The sequence below is a fragment of the Rhinolophus hipposideros genome (genome assembly GCF_964194185.1).
Source record: "Rhinolophus hipposideros genome assembly, chromosome: 7".
Classification (NCBI taxonomy): Eukaryota; Metazoa; Chordata; class Mammalia; order Chiroptera; family Rhinolophidae; genus Rhinolophus; species Rhinolophus hipposideros.
The window spans coordinates 57,087,960-57,102,503 of NC_138053.1; the positions used below are offsets into that span (position 1 = coordinate 57,087,960).

Sequence of the window (14,544 nt, forward strand, 5' to 3'; positions counted from 1 at the left end):
GGATAAAGACAAGGAATACATCAATAACACCAAGGCTGAGTAGGGGGAATTTGAAGTGTACTATTATAAACTTCTTAAAATATACATGAAGTGGCATAATATCACTTAGAGGCAGACTGTGATAACTTACCAATGTATACTATAACCCTAAATCAACCACTAAAGTAATGAAACAAAGATTTAGAGCTAACAATCCAATGAAGGATATAAAATGGAATCTTAAAAAATACTCAACTAACCCCCTCAAAAAGAGGAAAAGGGGAACAAAGAATAAATGCAATACATAGAAAAACAAATAACATGATAATAGAATTATACTTAATCACATCAATAATCACATTAAATGGGAATGATCTGAATACCCTAATTACAAGGCAATAATTGTCAGAATGGACATAAAAATAAGACCTGAATATCGTTTGTCCTTTTTATAGAAACTAGCAAGCTGATACTAAAATTCATAGGGAAATGTAAAAGATCAATTGTAGACAAAATGATTTAAAAAACACACAAACAAAAAAAAAAAAACAAAGTTGGAGAATAACACTACCTGGTTTTAAGATTTATTATGAAACTTTATTAATCAACATGGCAGATGCTGACAGATATACAAATATATCAAAGGAGTAGAATAGAATCTAGGAATAGACCCACATATATGGACAACTAATTTTCAGAAAAGGTAATTCAATGGAGAACCAATATTTTTTCAACAAGTGGTGTTAGAAATATTTCATATTCATGTGCAATGAATGAGTTTTTTGAATTATACCTTGTATCACATACAAACATTAACTCAAATGAATCATAGACTAAAAGGAAAACCAAATAATAAAAAGGCATCATCTAGAAGAAAATAGGAGAATATCTTGTGACCTTGGTTTGGTTGATGATTTCCCAGCTATGATACCAAAAGTGCTATCCATAATATCAAATTTGATAAATTAGACTTTAGGGAATTTAAAACTGAACCTTTGGTAAATACTCTTAAGAAAATAAAAGTAAGAGATAAATTGGAAGAAAATATTTTAAATCATGTATTTGATAAAGAATTTGTATGTAGATTATATAAATAACTCTCAAAACTCAATAAGAAAATTAATTATCCAGTTTTTTAAAAAATTGGCGAAAAATTTGAACAGATACTACACCAAAGAACATATGAAGATGGAAAATAAGCTCATGAAAACATGTTCCGCATCATTAGTCATAAGAAAAATACAAATTAAAACCACAATGAAATACTACTGCACACCATTTAGAATGGCTAAAATTAAAATGTCTGGCCAAGTGTTGGTGAGAATTTCAAGGAACTGGGAATTCTCATACAGTGATGTTGGGAATATAAAATGGTGCAACCCCTTGGGAATACAATTTCTTAAAAAGTTCAACATACATAATTTCACTCCTAGGTAGTTACAAGATAAACGAAATCATTTAAAGCAAATGGATGAAGAATGACAAATTGGCAGTTTCAAAATAGTCACAGGGATGTAAAGTACAGCTTAGGGAATAGAGTCAATAATAATATAATAATTATGTATGGTGCCAGGTGGCTATTAATCAGGGGGATCACTTCATAAGTTATATAAATGTCTAACCACTATGATGTACACCTGAAACCAATATAATATTGAATGTCAACTGTAATTGAATAAGTGAATTAAATAAAACAAATTTTAAGAAAAGATAAATGAAAGTATAGGCCTTACAAAGACTTATACAGAAATATTTATAAACCCAAACTGGAAACAACCCAAAAGTTCATCAACAGGTATTAAATAAACAAATAGTGATAAATTGATAGGATAGAACAGTACCTCAAAGTCCTGAAAAGAAGCAATACTGGTTGGTAAAAAGAGCTAGGACTGGGATCAGGAGTCTTGAGTTGCAGCCCTGATTCTTCCACTAAAAAGTTGTGTGAACACAGATAAACAACTTCACTTCTCTGGACCTCAGTTTCCTCACCTGTTCAAGAAAGCAAAAACATTTAGTTTTACTCTAAAGGGATTCTAACTCCCTTACTCAAAAATGGAAAATAAAAAATAAAAGACTAAAGAAAGTAAGACAGATGATCTTATAAAAAGGATAATGATTGGCTATTCTGGAGAACCTGTGCCTGTGATAAGATAAAAGAGATCACATGTGAATAGAAAAGGACTTTCATTCCAAAAGAAATAAGAAGCCAATAGTCTATTTATTCTTGGACACTGAAGTACAAAACTCAAAGTATGATCCCAGAGTTCAATTCTCTAGTTTCTTAGTAGTTCCAGTAGAGTTCTTTAGGCAAAAAATTTGTAAATACTTGCTTCTATTTCTTCTTCCGCCCTCCCCCTCCCCAATGTTTCAAAATTATTTATATATCTTATAGCATTAATAAACAAAATTACATAACTAAATAAAAGTTTTCCTGCTGGGTATTCTATCTAATCAGAATGACATTGTATGGAACAAAGTCTACAAAAATACAAATTTTCAAAGTCACAGGAAGCCATCTTTATAGTCAAGCTTTTTTAATTCTACACCTGGGCTCGCATCAAACCAATCTTGACTTAGTGGTTGAAGGATAATTGGCCATCCAGAAAGTTACATTCCCACAGAATATTTCACAGATTGAAAAAAATTTGGAGTTATGCCAAACTCTTTAGGACAAAGAAGTGTTTTAATCCAGGAGAATTTGTTTTCTAACGCAAGGGTCAAAGTGAGTAATTTTAGCTATGCCTAATGGAGTGGGTTATGTTTGGATTTTTCATTTAAATGAATGCCTATATACCTATTGATATGTATAGAGGTCTTATTGCTTATTCTTGTTTTTGGTATTGGTAATGGGAATAAGCACTGTTCTGATTTAGTTCATGCCTTATCCCTCTGAAATCTTCCATGACCTTATTTGAAATGTCTTCACATTAAAGAAATTGGGGGGTTTTTTGTGTGTTTTTTTTTTGCCTGTCAAAAATAAACTAGTTTAACATGGACATAATCTCCTGCAAACATTCACACTTATAATCACACTCATGCACAACCCATGTCTTTTCTGACAGCTTGCAAAAATCTCCTTTCTCCTTTTCATGCACACTTCACAGTTACAAAGCTGAAATTTCTTTGGCCATTTCCTCCCAGGTTTACATAGCTCAGTCTTTCAAAGTGTTTTCAAAAATGGTTTAGGCACACCTAAGAAAAATATGCATTTCTTTTCATTACCTGGCTAACTGCCAAGTGTTTTAAATCCCCATTTACCAAGAAAACAGCACTCTCAAGTATGCTGTGTATCAGCAAATAGAAGATGCTATTGATAGAGATTCACTTTATCTCAAAAAGCCCATATCATTTCCCATTTTCTTCTGCCCTGGTTGCACACAATTATTTGTTACCTAGAAAGAGCTATTCTAGTATCCCTATTCTACTGATGAATCTCCGACTCATATCTGGCATCTGATAGAACATATGCAACGCAAACCTCACCCTTGTGCCCTTATTTTTTATAAGCTTGGAAAGAACATAGTAGGTGAATAAAAATTTCCTACTTTTCAGGGACAGTTTGTTCCTAAAAGCAGTTTACTCACTGTCTTAAGTTAGGTTCCCCAGAAACAGACCTTGAGTTGATGATTTGTGTGCAAGTAATTTATTGAAGACATGCAAGAGGAACTTATAAAAGAATGCAGGCAGCGAAGCAGATAAGGAGAAGGAGCCCAGGAGGGGTGGGATTCAGGCATGGTTTGCATAGGCAAAAATCTTATGGGGACCTCAGGTTCATGCTACAGAGGAACTTGGGAGGATGACTTTCACCTCAAAGCTTTTCTCCTTTGGGCTGGGCCACTCACTAAGGATGGGCTGGGGAGATAGAAGACCCCAGGCACTTAGATGTCCCCAGGGGAGTCCCTCAAAGCAAGTCAAGGTGCAGGCCATTAGAAACCAAAGCAAACAGCAGCCAGGGGTCTGGCACACAGAAATTCTAAAAGGACTCCAGAGCGTATGCCAGCCCCAGCAGTGTCAGGGCACTTAACATTCACCCAGCACCTATTCTGTGCTGGGTACTGTGCTCAAGGCTAGGGATACGTTGGTAGTAAGTGATACTATTGCCCATTCCAGCTAAGTTTAATGTGGGGTTGAAAACTAAAAGATGACTCTTAAACCAATATTCGCAAAAATGAATAGAACACTACAAAATGTAAAGTGCTTTGCAAAAAGTTATGAGAGCATGTATTGGAGGGACTTGACTTAGTTTTGTGTTCAACAAATGTTTTTCCGAGGAAACGATTCAATGTGCAGCAATTTGGTTTCCTGGTTACGTGAAGAAAACGCACATGGTAGTTATTAGTGTTTTTGCTAGGTAAAAGCAATTTACACAATTCTAGGGGTCCAGAAATAATTCCCAAAGTCAGGAAAAGCCCTATGAAAAGCCTTTAAATAGTGAATCAGTGGAAAGGAGATCATATGAGGGTGTTCAGATTGAGTAAAGTAGGGAATACGCTACAGTCCAAACTTTATATAGGCATCACAACATAACACAAAGAGCCTGAATAAGAAAGTCTCTCACACACACATACACACAATTAATAGTCAGGTTTTGACAGGAGGGGGAATTTTCTGACTAGGAAGAATGACAGAAATTGCTACGTGGTGAGACAATCTGACCTGACAGGCAACAGGTTAGGTAGTCTGTATTCATTATCTGGTTAGGTTCTAACAAACAACCCATGAGTTAGATGGTATCTTTATCCCACATTTGCAGAAAGGAAAATAGTATGAGAGAGATTAAGAAATTTTCCCAAGGTCACACAGATGCAAAGCAGTTGAATGGGATTGGAATGTAAGTCTGTCTGCCTTCCAAACTGAGCCATAACCAATTTGTTAGGCTGGCTGGAAAAACAGTATCCGCTTACGTGAAAACGGTCACTGGAAAGACAAATAGAAACTATGGCAGCTTAAATCCAGCAGGGTACTAGCTAATTAGTCACTGTAGCTACAGGACTGGCTAGCTAGCTAATAAGCCCCCCTTCCAAACAATGTGGTTTCACTCTGGAGTCAGCTGGAGCTGCTGGCTCTATTGGCATGCTCCCTGTGGTCTTATAGGCAAGCATATTGTGAAACTTTCTTTATAGCCCCGAACACATCATACCTCAGACTATTAATTCCAGCATTTTCATCAGGGAATGTGCAGGGTCAATGCCTGCACGGAGGTTCCAGAGGGCCTCTAGATCTTGACAACTAGCGTCACCACCAGCAAGAGTATGCCTTTTACCATAGTCCAAGACATGATTTGTTGGGTAACTGCCTCAGTGCTTTACATGAGCAGTTAAAAAATGTGAATTTCACATCACAAAACTATCATCTGTTAATTACAATGGGACGATAAATTGGTTTTGTCCTTTCTTATATGGTGACTCTGAGAGATTGGTAACAACTGCCTTGAACACTGTTGTAAAGAATCCAGAAGCAGAAAGGAGTACAAAGATCAAGATAAGGTCTTCAGTGGGTGCTAGAAAGGGGAGAATGTGTAACCTGTTAGCCATGCCTAATGGAGGAATTGTTCCCCAACCTACATAATTATAAGAATCACAGGGAACTCATCAAAAAACACAGATTCCCAGGTCTAGGGCAAAGCTACTGAACCTGCAGGAATAGGTACCTGGTAACTGGCATTTTAACAATTGCCCTCGGTGATTTTTACAATTAGGCAGTTTGGAAAACACTGAAATTAACTATTCTTTATCCCATATACACTTCCAAGCTTTATGGGGTCAATTAAAAATTTTTCACAGTTACACCTTAGTTGAATCAAACAACCCTTCCTGCAGCCATATCTACCTCCACACGCTTGTGTGCACGCATGCACATAGAGGCCCATGTGTATGTAACAAGGAGGGGTTTCCTATCAATGCAGCCAACGTAGAACTAGTGATGGGATCTTCCCTTCTACATCACCACCCCTCCTTCTGGGTTCCAGAACTCACACCTTCTTTTAAGTGTGGCAAGATGTTAAAGTGTCCTGAGCAGTTCACAGAGTCTCAGCTAATTATCAAGTGAGAGGTAGACATCCTTTAGTTGTATAATTATGGCAGTACACAGGTGAGAAGCTGTCAATCGGATAGACTTTTTTTTTACCATGATGAGAACAGCTGCCTTCTCTGCAGGGCCAACAGGGACTCCCTGACCAAAGACCACTGGTTTAGCTTCCAAATGGTCCCCACTTCTGACCACTGTCAGTTACTGGCATTCCCTTTTTGTTAACAGGTTCCTCTCTCCTTGACTCCCCCAATTTCCTGACTGACCTTGTCCAAGGTACCACCTCATTAGCTCTCTTTCTCTTTATAGCACAGATATACCTCATCTATATTCTAGTTTTTTCCTGTGTGCGTGTGTGGATGGGGGGTGGGGATGGGGGGTGTACTTTACACATTACAAGTTCCCATACTCAACTCCCCTCATAGCCTCTCCTGATTTTCGTGGCTTAGAAATAAAAAAGAAAACAAAAATGAATATTTACTGTTATTTTCTTCTGTTCATGCCATAACAATTCTAGTTTTCCTTTAAGCAATATGAATAGCTATTGTTCTGCGGGACATTATGATTAGGAAATGCAGGAAAGAAAGAAATGGCCAAAATTAAATATTTTGTGGTCTTATCTTGCTATTTCTTCTTTACTAGAATGTAAGTTCCCTGAGGACAGAAACTTTGCCTGTTTTTTTGCTGTGGTATTTTCAGTGTTTGTTCCTTAGTATGGTACATGTTAATAAATATTTGTTGAATTGATGATGTGCAAATGACCATATTTCCAGACTTGCCTTCTCTAGTGCCCTTTTAATATTCATAACTTACCTCTTTTTTCAAGGCACAGCTAAAGTCTTACCTCTTCCAAAAAGATTTCCCTGCATATCCCTGTTTTTCTCTAATCCCTTTGACACATTTATCTATACCTCACAACACTTTCTTGTTTGTTATGTTATTTCAATGATTCATTAGTTTGTTTGTTTGTTTGTTTATTTATTTATTTAAAGCAAAGGACGTTTTCAACAACTTTACTATAGTGAATTTCATTCAAGTTATTTCTTAGAAATCCCTCAAAGCCGACTGATGATATCATTCCAGAGTCTAACTAAGAAAAGTAAGTTGGATTAAAACAGTGCTCTCTGGGTACACAGCTCTTTGGCTCCTTGACTTGTCATTATTCTCTTATTTTTAATATATGTCATATTTCTTCCTTACTTCCTTCATGAACAAAGGATTCTGTGTTTTCCTATACGAGATGAGTGTGGCTTACTGAACGTAGTAAATTCCCACTGATTACTTGATTGATTTTTAAGATACTAGGGTTATCTTTACATGGCAAATTTGTCCTTCTTGATTCACAGGAAGACCCTCTTCATGTTAAGTTGTGGTTGCAATGTTTGGTGGACAATAAAATAAAATTCATATGACTGCAAACACATATGCTCTCTCATCCTCTGTCAGGCTATAAATTAAAATTAAAGTCTACGAAAATGATTAATTAAACCTTAAAGGGTGCAGGGGAATTCCTATTTGTTCTGAAATGTTGCTTTTGACTAAGAAAAAATTAAAATTCTGGAATGCTTGGGTTTTTGAATGCTCTTTTCCTTTACAGAACTTTGTCTCATCTCATAGCTGCTTTTGCAATTTTTTTTTGCCAGCAACTGAAGGAAAGAGAATATTTTTGCCACAGCATTTGTTTCCATTTCAGCAATAAAAACATAACTGTTCAAAAGTGCTGGCAGCTTTCAAATTCAAATCTGAGGAGGTGATTACACACCAATCTTTAATATTGAAAAATGAAACAATAATATTGATGGGATTTTATACTAAACTCCAGTGAACAATAGAATCTTTTAAGAAAAAGAAGCAAAAGATAATAAAAGGAAAAAAAACAACAACAGAGGGCCTTATTAAACAGTGAAGCTCATACTACTGAGAGAACAACGCTTTGGTTCTTTACCCCAATCTAGCAGGGCTGGTTGGGAATGAAATGATCAGGGTTTGTAACACATAGTCCAAGCACAGTCTCCTTTTACCACAAATCCCTCATCCCAGAATCTTATATTCTTAAACTCTAGTGTTCCTCCTTGGTAACGCAAACACATATTTGTTGTTAATGGTTTCCCTACAATTATAAAGTCATTAGAGTCATTGAACACTATTCTAATCAACGATGTTTAGACATGCACTTCAACAAAGATTAAAAAAAGAATTATGGACATTTCAAGAGCAGTTGCTTTTAAGCATGAGTATTTTCTCAATTTTCTGATCATTTCTTTTAATTTATTTATAAGAATAATATAGTTCTTGGCTTGAAAATATTAGAGGGAAAGATCATTTTATAAGAATGTTTTAGCCTGAATAACTTCATACATTTGGTGAACGTGTCACCTCAACCCAGATGAATTTTACAAGGATTTTGATTCTCCTAAGATTCAGGTCATATCTAGGTACCTGCACAACAGAAGGGAGTGCATTAGACTAGGTGGAAAGCATTATTCATGGCAATAAGTGTTCTTCACACTGGGACTGACCTTTGAATTCTTTTGCCCATAAAATCTGACTCCAGCCAGATTTTAATTGGATAGTATTTTCCACATCCTCAACTTGTCAACCAACTGGCAGAAGTAATCAAGGACCATTAGCAAAAAGAAGAAAAAAAATCATTATCTTTTGGTCAGTCTGGATAAAGTGAAAAATGGAGAACAGGTGCCAATGACAGACCATGGGCTTTGTAAACTGTTAAAGAAACAGTTAAAGAAACCCCTATTCAGACTCTGAATCACACAGAAAGTTACAGATAGCAGTCTGCAGAAAGGATTCCTTGTTTTTATTCACAATGAAAAAAATAACTGTAATGATTTTTCTGATTAATATTAAAAGATGTATCTGAGAAAAAAACCATCATTAAACTGATCCAAAGCAAAGTCATACTATCCACTACTTTAGGAAAAAATAAATTTGAGTTTCTCCATTGTATTATAGACTAAGCAAAAGAAAAAAAAAAAAGTAAGACTGGAAAAAAGAAAAACACTTAGAAATCTTAAGATGTTTCCAATGTCCTCTTCATTAACGTGGAAATAACCATACTAGCAATGAAACTAAGCAGTGAACAGAAACAGGCCCTCAGAGCATCATTGTGAAATGACAGAAAACTAAGGAGTAGGTCTAATGGGTGTATCTAAAAGATACTTGGTAATCGTGTCCTGTTCCTTATCTCTATTTTTGATATTTACCTTTATATACTGCATTCTTTTACCACCTAATGTGGTATCATAACAAAAGAAGTGTGGGCAATTTGGGTTGTGTATGTGTTTGCTTATAAGCTTGGCTTCTGCAACAAAGATCCAAAAATAACAATGGCTAAAAAAGGATAGAAGTGAATTTCTCTTTCATAGTATAGTCTGAACTTAACAGTAATAGAGACAGGGACCCAGATTCCTGAGATTTTGCTATGCCAACCTCAATTGTCATCTTCCATTTGTGCTCTAAACTAGCTACTCTGGCTCTGGCCTGCAAGTGAAAGGGTCTGTCCCTTTTCTTTAAGAGCATGTTTCACAATCTTTGCACATTACTTTGATTCACATTCATTTGGCCTGAGCTTGGTCATATGACCACACCCTGCTGAAAGGGAGGCTGGAATGTAGTCTTTGAATCAGAAGCTATATGTCCATGGTAAAACTTGGTGAGTCTTCTCTTATCTGTCATGCCTAATTTTCTTAGGGTCCTTCAGCATTTCACCTGACTTTTAGGGCTCTTATTATTTTAGGGACAAATCTTCCTTCCAGATACCACTTCATGTGCTTTGTTAAGAGTCCAGAGTGCTTCTCATCTGTTTTATCAACCACCAACGGCAAGCACCTTATACTTTTGGTATTATTTGTCCATCCTTGTTAATTCCTCCCCAATAGATAGCTCTGACATTAGGCTAAAATTTTATTTTATTTTTGCTCATAATAACATTTAGCATAATACTTAAGTCCCAGTAAATATTGCCCTTTAGAGTCTTCAGTTGTTGCATTTGCTATTTTTGTGTGTGTGCGCGCGTGCACACACGAGTGAATGAAAGTTTTGTTGTATTGGAAGGATAGGCTTAATTCAGGGGAGATAAGTTTAGTAATTTGAAAGAAAAACTAGAAACGCTATACAACATTTTTTAAATATTTGAAGGCATCACAGAAAAGTTAGTAAAAAATATTGGGGCTGTATTCCAAGAGAAGGAAGGTGAGGCATTAGGGTTTGCTTTGCTCCTAAGGGCATCTATAGATTCTGAAAAGAACCTAAGCAGAGTATTCTTCAGACTCACAGGCATGTTCCCTTTGTGATAATTCATCAAGCTATGTAAGGTTAGAATTTGTATAATTTCAATAGGTATTTTTTAATAAAAAATATAAAAAGAATGTTTGAAATAAATGAAAGAAATTATATAGGAAATAATAAACACCTATGAACCCAAGATTTAAAGAATTCTATCATTTAAATATTTTACTTTGTATTCCTCTTTCTATTTCTGTAAGAAATAAGATGTCTTAGCGATAGCCAGAGGTGTACCCCCATCTCTACCCACTCCCGTCCTTAGAGAAAACACCATCCTGAAGTTGGTACACCAATCCTATCCATGGATTTCTACTTTTATTAATAGTAAACATTCATAAAGAATTTCGTGTAATATTTTAGGTTTTATGTTTCATACAAAATATCACTGTCTTTTGCAATTTGTGCTTATCTCTCCATATTATTTTTGAGATTTATTCATGTTGAAATGTGTAGATCAAATTTATTCATTTAGACTCCTACATATAGCGTCAGTGTGTGAACAAGCCAATTTTGTTACCCATTCTCCTATTGAAGGGCAGGTAGCTGGTCTCCACAATTTAGCTATTGAAAACTACTGCAGCAAGCTAGACGGTACATATCTCTTTGTTCTCATGTTTGAGAATCCCATGCAGTTGAAATCCAGCAAGGAAAAGGCAGAGCACTGGGGCATACCCATCTTGAACCTGACTACATACTTGTATTTTCAAATAACGTACTCTACAGAGTGGTTGTCATAATAAAACTCTCACAAGCAACGTGGAAAATTCCTGTTTCTCCACATTCTTGCCAGTACTTGATATTATCAAGCTAATTTTATTTTTATGTTTTGGGGCAGTTTAAAATGGTATTTCAATGTTGTTTAATTTGTGTTTTCCTGATTACTGGTGAGTTTGAACATATTTCCCATGTTTATGGGGTATTATTATTTTTCCCTTTGTGATATGCATTATAAAAATTGACTATTTTTCTTACTGTTTTTTAGGAGATTTAAAAATGTATTCTAGAACTTAACTCTTTTTCTGATAAATGAGTTGCAAACATCTTCTCCCAATATGTGACAAGTCTTTTTGTCATGAAGAAGCTTTTGTTATTATTAAAAGAAGTTTCTATTTATTATTAATGATAATGTAATAAAATTTGTCATTCTTTACATTTTGGTTTGTGTTTTTCTCTATCTTAATTAGTAAATGATTTCTTAATGATTCCTAATGACAGTACTTTTTCTTCTAATATTTTCAAAGTTGTTCTTTTCAAATTTGTGTCTTCAATTCATCTGGAGTCCATGTCTGTGTATGGAATGAGGTAAATATGTAATTTAGTGTTATATACGTAATAACACACAAGTAACAGTAAATTCCATCCTTTTCCCAGTTAATTGAAATGCTATTCCTGTTACATTCAGACAAATATATACATATGTCTTTTTAGAATTTACAGTGTTTTCACCTTTGCATGAAGGTCTGAATTTTTATCTGGTATAATTTCTCATCAGCTTGAAAGTGTTTCTTTAATGTTTTATGTAGTGAAGATGTGTCGGTGATGCATTCTCTAGGCTTTTGTTTATTTTAAGATGTGTTCATTTACAAAGGATATTTCCACTGGCTATAGAATTCCAGGTTGATAAATTTTTTTGTTTTTGTTTTTCCTTTCAGCATTTTTAAATGTTATTTCATTATGTTCTGGCTACGTTGTTTCTAATGAGAAGCTGACATAATTTTAAAGACGTTTTTCCTTTATTTTTTTGTGTGACTGCTCTTAAGATTGTTGTATTTATTATTGTTTTTCAGCTACTTGATTGTGATATGCCTAGGTGTGGTTTTCTTTGTGTTTATTTTGCTAGTAGTTTTTTTTAAAGCTTTTTGGAAATATGGGTTTATAATTTTCATCAAATTTGGAAAACTTTTACTGATTATTTCTTCAAATGTTTCTTCTGCCCCAAACTCTCTCTCCCTACTTTCCAATTATACATATATATATCCAATTATACATATATATACACACATATATGTATATATGTGTGTATATATATATATATATATATATATACACACATATATATATATATATATATACCCACACACACACATACATATATATATTTGGATAGTTTCTATTGACCTATTTTCAGTTTCACCAATATTTTCTTCTGCAGTTCTTGTACTTTTAAGCCAATCTAGTAATTTATTAAAAATCTTAGATATTATATTATTTTAGTTTTAGAATTTATGGTTTTTTGTCTTGTTTTGGTTTGGTTTTGGTTTTTTTGTGATGTCTGTTTTTCTGCTGAGCTTGCCCAGCCATCCTCTCATTATGGCCAGCTTTTCCTTTAATCCTTTAAACATACTTCTAATCACTGTTTTAAAGTCTTTGGTGCTAATTCCAACATTTGTCTCATCTGCTTTTATTGACTGTTTTCTCTCCTAGTTTAGGTCACACTTGCCTGCTTACTTACATATCTAGTTCTTTTTTTATTATATGCTCAACTTTATAAATGCTACATTGTTGACAGTTGTTTTTATTTTTTTTTTAAATCATTGCTGGATTTTATTTATCTGTTCGACTCTAATCAGCCTCATATGTCAATAACCACACCACAGCCCACCTAGAAACACATCCCTTTCTGTTAGTTGTGGGAACCTTGAGCCAATCAGGTGTAAGGCAGAGAACCATGTCTTTAGATATTTTTTACCCCTGAGCCACTTTTTTTTTAAATGAAAGAATATGCTGTATGTCACATTAATTCCTGCAGAGGTTATTATTATTATTATTATTATTATTATTAAAATTTATTGGGGTAACAATGGTTACAGTTTGTTTTATATTGTGTCTTTGTGAAGAACGTTATCGTGGATTATAAGCTTGATCCTACTGAAGCTTGATATTCTAGATTTTAGGAAGAGTCTGGACTATTCATTACTCTGGGGCTAGAGTAGTTGTACTCCTAAGGCATGACATTTCTCAAATTTCAATTGAGTGCCTGAGTTGTTTGTGAAGTGTCTCTACTCTTACTTGTCAGACTCCAATGTGTCCTAGCACTGTCACTCTTGGAATCCTTGTTTTATTCATCATCCCCCAAAAGCTGTTCTGTGCCAAACGTCCCAAGAGTCTTGTTTTGTGCATGCACAGCATAGTATTTGGCTAAATTGTTCAGAGGATCTTTTTGGAGATTTCTGGGTTTCTTTCTCTATATAACTCTCTCCTCCTGGTACCTTGCTCCCACAAATTCCAGCTGCCTCAGCAGCTCCAAACTGGAATACCTGCATTCTCCACTCAGGCCTGCTCTCTGATCGTTCCTACTTCCCTGTGCTACAGTTTGGAAAGTGCCTTCAGTGAGACAACTGGGAAAAATGGTTCAACTAATGAACTAATACCGAGAAATTATTATTAACTATAGTTCACATTTTATTCATATTTTTCAGTTTTTACCAAATATCCTTTTTATGTTACAGAATCAACCCCATTGATCATTTTATTGTCTATAGTTTTGCCTATTCCAGAAAATGTGATATAATGGAATCATGCAGTATGTAGCCTTTTCACATTGGCTTCTTTTACTTAGCAATATGCTTTTAAGGCTGCTGTATGTCTTTTCATGGCTTGATAGCTCATTTCTTTTCAGTGCTGAATAATATTTTGTTATATGCATGTACCACATTTCTTTTTTATCTATTCACCAATTGAAGGGCATCTTTGTTGCTTCTAGTTTGGGGGGATTATGAATAAAGCCACTGTAAACATTTGTGTGAAGGTTTTGTGTGGACATACATTTCAAATCAGTTGGATAAATATCTAGGACCATAATAGCTGGATTGTGTGGTAAAACTGCTTAGCTTTGTAACAATTTGCCAGAATGTCTTCAAAACTAGCTGTCCATTTTCCATTTCCACCAACAATGAATGAGAGTTCCTGTTGCTCTGCATCTTCTTTAGCAACTACTCTTTCCAGTTATTTAAAAAAATATTTATAGTTATAGGTGTGCGTTACTATTTATTGTTGTTTTAATTTGCAATTCCCTTATCACAAGTGACATTAAGCATCTTAACATATGCATATCTGTATATCTTTTTCATTGAAGTATCTATTCAGATCTTTGCTCATTTTTAAATTGGACTGTTTATTTTCTTATTGTTGAGTTTTAAGCGTTCTTTGTATATTTCAGAAACAAATCTGTAATAGTTAATTTTATGTATCAATTTGATTGGTCCCTGGGTGTCCAGACATTTCGTCAAATTTCTA

General features: G+C 34.7%; 1 protein-coding gene across 3 annotated transcripts in view; it reads right to left on the bottom strand.

The window, feature by feature from the left end:
• LOC308499801 (uncharacterized protein) overlaps positions 1-14,544 on the bottom strand; it is a 74,587-nt gene that overhangs the window by 14,976 nt on the left and 45,067 nt on the right. For 2 of the 3 annotated variants that reach the window (XM_081053632.1, XM_081053631.1), the window contains one exon: positions 559-1,968. In XM_081053632.1, coding sequence (XP_080909758.1) covers positions 1,965-1,968 — 4 coding nt within the window. In that variant the 3' untranslated portion in view covers positions 559-1,964. Of the gene's footprint in view, positions 1-558; positions 1,969-14,544 lie in introns of those variants that run through there. The other variant, XR_013993637.1, reaches the window with a different exon arrangement.